This window comes from Ictidomys tridecemlineatus, chromosome 4, assembly GCF_052094955.1.
Source record: "Ictidomys tridecemlineatus isolate mIctTri1 chromosome 4, mIctTri1.hap1, whole genome shotgun sequence".
Lineage (NCBI taxonomy): Eukaryota > Metazoa > Chordata > Mammalia > Rodentia > Sciuridae > Ictidomys > Ictidomys tridecemlineatus.
In genome coordinates, this window is record NC_135480.1 from 208,144,455 (window position 1) to 208,154,749 (window position 10,295).

Here is a 10,295-nt window from a genome sequence, read left to right on the forward strand (position 1 = left end):
TGAGACAGGGAGACCCCAGCCACCATCTCCCAGGATGTCTGCTCAGGTCAACTGAGTTAGGCCCATGGTCCCAGGAGGAGCCGGGCACTGGGCAGGGCAGGCCAGCTCTGGAGATGGCTCCGTCAGCTCCCGGGGGGGTGCCATTATCAGACGCAGACACTGGGGTCCCTTGGCCCAATGGCAATGGAAGGCTCCCACTAAGTCCCGCTCCTTTGATGAGAGCTTCCAAGTTCCAAAGTGTCCTTAAAGGTGAGTGAGGGGCCCCGAGTCAAGAGGGGGCTCAGGAGGGAGAGGTGGGGTCACCCCACCAGGGGACAGAGCTTGGCACTGGAGGTGGCAACCCAGGGAATATGCTCTTAAGCTTTGGGACCAGCGAGGTTGTCTGCTAACAGGGCTGCCTGGCCGCTCCTGACCTACCGGCCTCCTAGAGCCCCGTTCCAGGGCCCAGAGGTGGGAAGGCCGTGAAGCCCTGCCCCTCGAGAACCAGGAGTCGGCTCTGCAGCCTTCTGGGCACAGAAGCCTCCTCAGAGTGGTCTGTCCAGTGAGGTCTGGTGTGGGCTGAAGGGCCAGGCCAAGGGCTCCGCAGGCCGTGGGGAAAGGGGAGGCCGTGTGGCCCTGTAGCTGGGACCAGCTGAAGGTTTGTGACTTCAATGCAGACACTGGGGTCCCTTGGCCCCATGACAATGGAAATGAAACCTAGTCAGGCAGGGAAGTGGACACGCAGGCAGGACTTCTGCGGGGACGCCCCTTAGGAAGGGAGACTCCGTTCAGGCGGGTGTCAGGGTGGCTCTCTGGTGAGCGAAGGGGCTGCTTTATTGGTCACGTGTAGGGGCGGGCAGGCTGGTTGGTCAGGGGCACCCAGTGGAGCCCTGTGCTAAAGGGGAGTCCGCAGCTGTCCCCAGGGTGCAACAGCACCCGACCTCAGCGGGGCAGAGCCCACTCTGGCTGGCGGCTCAGCCAGGCCCCTGGGTCTGCTGTCTGTCTGTGAGCCACGGGCCTGCGTGGGCTTGCCCTCCCGCTGTGGTCCTGGTCTCACCATCCCCACCTGCTCAGGTGGGAGAGGCCCGTGGGACTAGGTGGGCCGCACCTTCATCTCCGACATCTGGTAGCTGTAATTGTACCCCTTCCCCGTCTTCCAGTTGATGCCATTGGCAAAGGTCTCGTGGTGACCCTTGAGGTAGAGGCCATTTAGGTTGGACAGGTGGCATTGAGAGTGCCACCAGGCTCCATGGTACTTCTCGGCACAGTTGAAAGGGCTGATGTCATTGTCCTGGTCCTTGGTGGAGAAGAACCTGTCGTTGTGATACGTCAGAGAATCACCTGCACGGGGAAGACGTGGGTTCTGTGGTGCTGGAAGCCGCCCTGGGTCCTCCCCGGCCCTGCCTCCTGCTCCCAGCCTGACCCCCGCCTGAGCACACATGCTGAGGCCCAGGAGGAGGCCCGGCCTGCCCAGGCTTGGAGAGGAGGAAACCGCAGGTAGGTCCCCCCCGTCCCTGCAATCTCGGCCTCCCTCCTGCACCCGCTGTCTGCTCCCCGCAGGGCTGCCCAGGACCATCAGAGCTGTCCCCCCTCCTGCGCCTCTCCCATGGACTTCTCCCCCGCCTGCCTGGTGGTCCCAGGGAGGCACAGCACAGCCCCCACATGGACCCACCCTGCTCCATGCTGGGCGGTGGCACCTCTGGCTCCTACCGGGGGCACTTCTCCCACTAAGCCTTACCCCCTGCAGAAGGCAGTCTGCTCCCTGCCCGCGGCCCTCCCGGGGGTCTCGGGTGACAGTGAGCATGTGGAGCAGCCGCGGACCCAGGCTGCGGGCACGGAGATGCCCAGGCCATCCAGCACTGGGTCCTGTGCAGCCAAGTTGGCTTCATGCACAGTCATCTCCAGAGGCCGCAGGGGGCACCATGCACTGGGACCCCTCCAAACAGGTGCTCTGTGGGACATGCCAGCCAGAGTCCTGTGGCCAGAGTCCCTTTGGGAAAGGATGTCCCAGGGACATGTTTGGGAAGCAGGGATCCAAGGACCTGTGGGAAATGACTGTTCTTTCTGGGGTTCACCCAGACGATGGGCAGTCACTCAGGCCCCCTCCCCCTGGAGTGGACATGGACCTGGAGTGTCAGCTGACTGCATCCATAAGGACATGGGTGTGAGCATCTGCTTTTGCAGGCGGGGAAACCAGGTGGAGTGGTGGCCCTCAGCCGGGTCCCCAGGGAGACAGAGCCGGTCCTCCCCACTCCCACTCCACTCTCAGCCTCTGCCTGGCCCCGGGCGGACGCTCACCAGCACTGCCTCCCACAAAGGCTCCCAGGGTGAGCTTGTACTTGTCTGCCTCCCCCGCCACCCTGAACGAGCTGTACTTGGCAAAGTCACGGTTGCCCTCAAAGTCCACCAGGTCCACCCGCAGCTCGCTGGTTCCTGTGGGGACGGTCTGGTCTTAGCCCCTAGTTCTTTATGCCACCAGTCACGAGAGGTCCCCGTGTGGGGCAATGAGCGGCCAATGTCTGGACGGGGCAGTCAGAGGAAGCTGTCTTGGGCATGTCTGAGGACCGGGCCATGGAGGACCTGGAGTGGCCCCTGGCTCCTGGGCAGCCTCCCACCCCCACAGGTCGTGCTGAAAGGCCACCTGGGCCCCGCCCTGGGAGGGGCCTGGACAACCGGGGCACAGGGGCTGTGTGGGCAGGGGCTCCTGCAAGGACCTGGGGCACTTGTGTGGACACTTCACCATGACCACGGGGCAGAGGGCAGGAGAGAGGGGACTGGCTTCTTCCATTTGGCCACAGGGCAGTCAAGATGTGGATCAGAGCGGGTGGGAGAGCTGTGCTGCTTGGGAACTGTCAGGCCACTGTCCTGGAGGCCACTGTCCCACAGGACAGACAGCAGGGGACACAAAATCTGTCCCCAACCTCACTGTCCTTGTACCTATGATCTGGGGTTCTCAGATGCCAGTGGCCCACAATGGGCAAGTCCCACCCTGTGTCTTGTGTTCTGGGAGACCCCAACAGGGGACATATGTCCTGGAATGTCACAGCTGAGCCCTGCCTGTGACCACACTGGACACCTGGGGTCATGGGGCTCGGTGCTTCTGCCCTGGAAGCCCTGGTCTATGGGCGGGTCCTTTCTGTCCAGCCCAGGGCCACCCTCGCCCAGCGCTGCCTGCCTACCCTGGGTGGTCAGGGCCTGGATGTTGTCATTGCCCAGCCAGAACTCCCCCAGCTGACTGCCGAAGCCCTGCTTGTACGCGGCCCAATCCCGATAGAAGTCCACAGAGCCGTCGAGCCTCCTCTGGAAGACCTGCAGAGCAGCAGGGGACTCGAGAGGAGGCCAGGCTGACTGCCACAGCGCAGGGACCCCGGCCTCAAATGGGAGCAGGGACTGATAGTTCTCAGAGCAGCAGGCTGGAGCCCCAAGCATGCCGCGTGGCCTCATTGCAGATAACCCATGATGGAGGAAATGGAGGCTCAGAGAGGGTAGGCAGCAAGCTCAAAGTCACACAGCAGGAGGGTAGTGGGCTTCCTTGGGAGCTCCCCCTATCGCCTGGGCTTTTACCCACAGGGGTCACCTCCCCATCACTTCTCAGTCTCTGTCCCCAGTGAAGGAAGGGGCCGGAAGGCACCAAGGGAAATGGAATGCCACAGGGTCTGTTCTCCCACCAGCTGCAGAGCCTGGCCTCTGAGATTCTTAGGCCACTGCCTCTGCCTGAGGACCCCAGGGGCCAACTCACAGTCCACCCCCCGCCGTCAGTGTGCATGTCACACAGCACAGTCAGGGGCTGGCAGCTGGACAGGTAGATGGTGTACCAGCCGCTCAGAAAGTGGCCTCGAGTGAGCAGCTCCTTACAGCTCCGAGGTCCTGGGAAGAGAACCAGGGAATCAAGTGGGATGGGGCTGGGCGGGTGGAGGTGGGGTCCAGGAGGGGAGGCAGGGATGGCAGGCATCCGCCAGGGCAGAGGAAGACTCCTATGCCAGGGACAGAGAAGCCCCCCAGGTCGCCCAGCTGTGCTGGCCTGGCCGGCCTCCTGACTGCCCCTCCAGGACCACCCAGCCTCCTCCCCGAGCCTCCTGGCCCCTGGGGTCCATCGCAAGGTCTTCGAGGTGGCCGTGGAGCGGGTCGTCCAGCCACAGCTGCCAGGCGCTCGGGAAATCCAGGGAGTGAAGTGTGCGCTCCGTCCTGGGGCTGTGGCTGTGTGTCTGCAGCTGGCCCGGGGCTGCTGGGCTCAGGCACAGGGCGGGTGGAGTGGTCACCTGTGGCACATGACTGAGGGTGCCCAGCGCCTCCTGTTTGGGGAGAGGGACACTGGCCATCAGTGTGAAGCCACCGTCCCTGTCCCCTTCAGCTCCAGTTGCTCCAGAAACACAGCAGAGTCTTTTCAGGACCGGCCAATCCAGCCCTGGCCAGTGGTCACTAGATCTTGCCTCTGTGGAGCACGTGGCCCCACTGCTGCTTTCCTCGGTGGCCTGGTGACAAGCACCCTCCCTCTTCAGCCATTTCTTTGGGCCCCCATCAAAGAGCAGGGTGAGCTGGGTCCAGCCCGGTCCATCCCGTCTGCCTACGCTGCACCGACTGTCCTGTCCTGGGGAGGGACGGCCGGCTGGGCTGGTGTCCCCGGCATTGGGACTCGGCTCTGGGTCCTCATGGTGCAGTATTTAGTTGTAGACAGAGCACATGACTATGTCTTAGAGTTTAGTAATCCTGCTTTTCCTGATTTTACAATTTTTTAAAAAATAAGTGAGCATAAACAGGACAAGAGTCGAAAGCTCTCAAACGTTCAAGTTCACACAGCAGCGCCACCTTCGTCTTGCCAGTCGCTTAGGGCTGACTGCGGCAGACCCCGGCAGCGGGCACTGGGAGGACCAAGCGTGACCGGGCCCCTGCCACCCTTCTGCTCCTTGACTGGACAAGGGGAATGTGGGTGGAGGCCCTCACCCACCCCCAGGGAGGCCGTGGGGCAGCTGAGGCCCGAGAGCGCTGCCTTTTCCTGCCCTGGACAGAACCCGCGGGCACCCGGGGCTGAGGCTCACCTCTCTCTCCTGGCATCCCCTTCTCCCCGCGGTCTCCTGGAGACAGGCAGAGCATGAGATGCCGATGCTGGGAGCCCCCAGGCCCACGGAGGGGGGAGTAGCTGCCTGGGCACCGCGCAAGGGCAGGCAATGCTTGGGGAGGTCGGTGGAGGGCAGTGGCCAGCTGGACAGATCCAGCCTCCCGGGGCAGCTCCCAGTCGTGGTCCTGCAGGGACTGCGGGGCTCAGGTGCTGGTGGGGCAGGCAGGCCCTCATCTTGCCTCTACCCCACCCCATCTTCCAGGCAGACGGAGGTCCTCTCAGCCCCACTCAGCTTGATCACACTGTCACCTTTGGGTCCAGGTGGTCCTGCTTTCCCAGGGACTCCGGAGGTGCCTCGCTCTCCTGCAGATTCCAAACACACCAGGGAAAGAAGTGCCGCCTCCACAGTTCTACCTGAGATGGACGCTCGGACAACGAGCCTCGACCCTCCCCGCAGCCCCGCCGTCCTCTGGACGGTCAGCTGGGGCTCAGCCTGGCCAAAGCTGCGAAGAACACGGGTAAAGCCCACTGTTGCTGACCACGAGCCGGGGCCCCAGACAGGGCCTTCAGCTGGCTCACAGTTGCTCTTAGGGTGCAACCTGGGTCCCACCCTCTGTAGATACCGAACCTGGGGCCACACAGGCCTCACAGAGCTGGACTGTCCGGTGAGGCCTCAGTCCTGGGACAAGAACTGGATCCTCAGAGATCCTCAAACTAGGGGGTCACCACACAGAGAAGGGCAGGCCTCTCCCACAGTGTCCCCTGTAGGAGGATGTGGCTCTGTGTCACGCCCCATGCCCTGGACACAGTGGAGATGGGGACACGATCACACAGCCCTTCATGGGAGTTCTGACCAGAGGAGCCACCAGGAGCCATATGGCCTCCAGACCAGTGCTGCCAGCATGTGTGGGTCCATCTCCGACAGCGGTCACACACAGGGTCTGACTGGGGCTGCCCACTCAGACCTCAGGCCTGGACACTCAGAGACTGTATGGGTCAAGCTTGGTCATCCACGGTGGTCCCGTCCCCACTCAGCGTTGCCAGGCACCTCCCTGAACACCTCCAGGCTTGGGGAGCTCGGCAAGGCAGCTCCCCGCTGAGCTTCCTGCGCCAGGTTGGGGCAGCGCGGCCCCCGCACAGCGTCTGCCCCGTGACAAGGGCTCGGACTGCAGCTTGAAGCTGGGACCCTGCTGTGCCCTGAATCGGCCCTGAGTTGGCGGCTGCCCCACTCTCACTGGGCTGTGAGCTCAGAAAGGACCCCCGATTTTGTCATCTAAGATGGGCTGAGAAGGAAGTGGACCCTGATCTTCAGGTGGGGACATGGAGGTGCAAGGATCGGGAAGTCTGGCCGAAGCCGAGTAAACCTGGTAAGGATCCCCGCCTGGAAGCCGACCTGCTGAGACACTCAAACCTGGCGAGGTGCCCGGGGGGAGCCCCTCCTGCAGCGTTTTCAGAACCCAGCGGCACCCGGGCAGTCAGCTTCGCCACTCACCCTAGCAGGGGCCAAGGCCAGGGTCGCCCAACCTGGCACCCAATGTCAGCAGAGCTAGAGTCGGTGCCCCTCTGCCCACACTGCCAGCCACCCACCGGCCGGCACTCACCTCTCTCTCCCTTGGCGCCAGCCTCTCCCTTGGGCCCCGAGAGGCCGGGCAGCCCGGGGCAGCCCCGGAGAATGGTGAGTTTGTCGGAGCCCTCCAGACCCACCAGCTTCACCTCTGCAGAAAAGCACAATGTCGGGCGGGGTCGTTAGCTTGGCCTGAGGTGCCTGGACTCAAGGGCACCTGTCACCTCAGTCTACCTGCTCAGCCGGAGGGAGGGCTGGCCTGGAAGCGAGGTCCCCTCCCACGGGGAAGTGGTGTGTCCTCGCTCGGGCTGGAGGTGAGGCAGAGGAACTCAGGGACAGCCCAGAGCGCTTGGTTTCCTCGGCACCAAGGAGGATGAGCATAGGGTGTGGCCAGGTCAGAGGGAAGAGCCAAATAGAAGAGTGGGCACCGCCAGCCAGACTCGGGGAGGCTGGGAGACAGTAGATGGTGAAGAGTGACCAGCATTTCTAAGAAACAGGGAACTGGGTCAAGGGGACACTTTCTCTCCGGACCTCGGGAACTGAGCATGGGTGGGCAGGGGTCTCCTAGGTCCCTGGGGAGGGGGCACATCTGACCCAAGGACACAGAGCACAGCCGGAACCAGAGATAGTTTTCTTTGAAAAATATTGTTGTTGATTAGAACCAGGGCTGTGCCTGGACATGGCAGTGGCCAGCTGGGCAGTATTCCTTCTGTCCTTGCAGCCTCCTCCCACTGGCGCAGGCTGCAGGCCTCTGTCTGCACTTCCTCCATCACACTCTATGTGTGGAGGAGGCTGCTCTGACCTCAGGAATGACCTCCCCTGGGGGTAAGAGTGGTGATGGAGGCTCCTGGCCCCCAGCCCTGCCCAGCTCCGACCCGGACCCCTGCTCTCCCTACAGACTCCCTGAGGAAGGGGCAGCCCAGGATGAGGGAGTCTCATTGCAAAGTCCAGGCCACCACAGTCAGGCATTCCACAGGCTGCGCCCCCCGGAAGCGGCCTGCCCTCTGCCCCTCGGCCTTGGGCCTGCCACTCAGGGTCTCCGCACCTCCAGCACCTGGTCCAAGGAGGAAGTCAAGCTTCAAGTCTTTGTAAGAAGATGTGTGAAGAGGGACACTAGGTAGGTGGGCAATGAGTGGGTGGTCACCCACTTGCAGGACCAGAGAGTGAGTCTGGCTCACCTGGGCAGGTGTCTTCAGCCTGGACGGTCGGGTCTTTGACGAACAGCAACAAGACGAGCAGGACAGTGAGCCCTGGGGCCATGGCGACTCTGCTCAGCTCCGGTCCTCCTCTGTGACCTGGCAGAGGCCCCAGGTTTTATAGGCGGGGGCCGCCCTGGCCTGGGCTGGTTTCCCAACTCCCCAGGGCTCACCACTTCCTACGCGCCTGGGGCTCACAGCAGGAGTTAGGAAATTAGGTCAGAGGATGCGTCCTTCCAGCCACATCCCAACTGGAAAGCAAGCTGCCCACCTGACGGGGCTCCCTTCCCCTGCAAGGACACCCTGTTCCCAGAGGACTCCCAGGGTCCCCTCTGCTGGAAGGGCCTGTGGGCAGCTCCAGACCGCTCCACGGTTTGTGCAGGGCTTCAGCCTCGGGGAGAGGAGCAAGCCGCTCTCAGGGCCAGAGCTACTCCACACGCTGGGGTGGAGCTAGCCTCCAGCAGGAGCCAACTCAGGGCTTAGCGTGTCCCCAGGCTTCCTGTGCTGGGATGCATCAGAAGGGACGCCCGAGTCCCCCGTGCAGTTCAGAGGTGAGGCTTTGGCAGGAGTCAGATCAGGCAGTCATTTGGGTGGGGCCCAGGGGTGAGTCTAAGGGCTTTCTAAAAAGATGGAGAGTCCAGACCTGAATGCACGCAGGTACATGCACACACACACACACACACACACTCACACACACTCACAAACATGCACTCACACACACACTCACAAACACTCACACTCACACACACACACACTCACAAACGTGCACTCACACACACAAACACACACTCACACACACCCCCACACACATACTCACACACAAGCACACTCACACACACCCACACACACACCCACACACACTCACACACACCCACACACACACACACTCACACACACACACACACTCACAAACACTCACACACACACTCACACACACACTCACAAACATTCACTCCCACACACACACACTCACAAACGTGCACTCACACACACAAACACACACTCACACACACCCCCACACACATACTCACACACAAGCACACTCACACACACACTCACTCACACACACACTCACACACACACACACTCACACACACACACACTCACAATCACTCACACACACAAAGTCACACATGTCCCTGTCTCCTGCCAAGTGATGCTCAGGGCCGGAAGCAGGCATCAGCAGGGCTGGGCTGTGCCTCAGTGGCACGTTTCAGGCCCCGAGTTCCAGCCCAGCATCAAACACACAACTGTCACCAAATGTGCCTCCGGGTCTTGTGCCTCCAGAACAGTGCGCCAAACAAACCTTTTCCTCTGTGACTCACCCCTCTGTGCTGTTGGGATCCCAGCCACACAAGACGGACAGACGGGTGGCGTTCCATCACGTCCAAACACCTTCCAGTTGGGTAAGTGAGGGTTGGGTCAGTGGGATCAGTGACTTCTGCAATGGCCGTCTAGGTGTTGGGGCCACCTGTCCCACTGAGGATGACCAGACAGAACATTAAAAGATTTGCTTGGGGGCACAGACCAGCCCGCCCAGCCCCAGGTGCCACAGAAACCCCGCCACATGAGCCAGTTTGGAGGCCTCTCTGCAGTGAGGTTTGCTGGTCACTGAAAGACAGCTGGGGGCTGGGCAGTCACCCCAACAATAGGGCACAGGTCAGGCCTAGGCCTGCAGAGGGCATGGACTTGGTCTCGGGACACAGGAGGGCTGCTCCCTAGGACTTGGGGTGCGTGGACAGCAGCCAGTCCTCTTGGGGACAGCAAAGTGTCCCAGGGAAAAACTCCACTCCTGGAGTGACCTTCAGGTCCTTACAGGGGGCTGGTGTCCTCAGGCTCCCGGGGACCGCAGGCTTCCTGAGTGTCTGTGCTGCTGTGGGCTCTTCTTTCTTTTCATGTCAGGACGCGATTGAATGAAGCAGTTCACGAGGAGGACAAGCAACGTGTCCCACGACCGTGGGGGACAGATGGGAAGCAGATCCACAGGTGCTGTGGGGACTGTCGGGGACATGGCAAAGCGGCCACCCTCTGAGGAGGCTTGTGGCCGCCTCCTGAGGAGACAGCACATCCCGGGAGGCTGGGAGAGGTGGACAGAGCTGCCCTCCTCAGAAGACACGACTGACCCGTAGGTGGTTCCAGGGATTCCAGGAATCAGCTCTCAGGATGAGCAGTTTACAAAACCCAAAGGTGCTTCTAAAACAAGTCACAAAGAATTAAAAAGGGAGTGGTGGAAAATCTGCAGCACAGCACTGAAGTCAAAGAGCTGAGGCTGGAACCAGAGCGCCCTTCATCCTCTGTGCAGGAAGCTTTCAAACAGGGACCAGGAGACCTAAGACCGGACACAGGAAGTCCAGCCCACAGTCACGGGCAGTCCACGTGGCCTTGTGCTGATGGCCTGAAGATTCACTGCATTATCAGTTAAATTCCCACTTTCTGGTGATGCTGGACAAGAAGAATTTAGCATGTACATGAAGGCAAGATGGCCTTGCTCAGGAGCAAG

At 61.5% G+C, this 10,295-nt stretch overlaps 1 protein-coding gene across 2 annotated transcripts; it reads right to left on the minus strand.

The window, feature by feature from the left end:
- Positions 1 to 778: 778 nt before the first annotated feature.
- On the minus strand, positions 779 to 10,186 carry LOC101965964 (ficolin-1). Of its 2 annotated transcripts, XM_005336946.5 has the most exons (11): positions 9,612 to 10,186; positions 9,121 to 9,274; positions 7,778 to 7,894; positions 6,637 to 6,750; positions 5,345 to 5,398; positions 5,016 to 5,051; positions 4,239 to 4,271; positions 3,719 to 3,846; positions 3,159 to 3,288; positions 2,278 to 2,412; positions 779 to 1,320 (listed from the first exon to the last, which is right to left on the minus strand). In XM_005336946.5, the coding sequence occupies exons 3-11, from the start codon at positions 7,857 to 7,859 to the stop codon at positions 1,073 to 1,075; spliced, it is 960 nt and encodes a 319-aa protein (XP_005337003.2). In that variant the 5' UTR covers positions 7,860 to 7,894; positions 9,121 to 9,274; positions 9,612 to 10,186; the 3' UTR covers positions 779 to 1,072. The 2 variants fall into 2 exon arrangements, with proteins under 2 accessions (XP_005337003.2, XP_013219041.2); XM_013363587.4 differs by lacking the exon at positions 2,278 to 2,412.
- Positions 10,187 to 10,295: the final 109 nt, after the last annotated feature.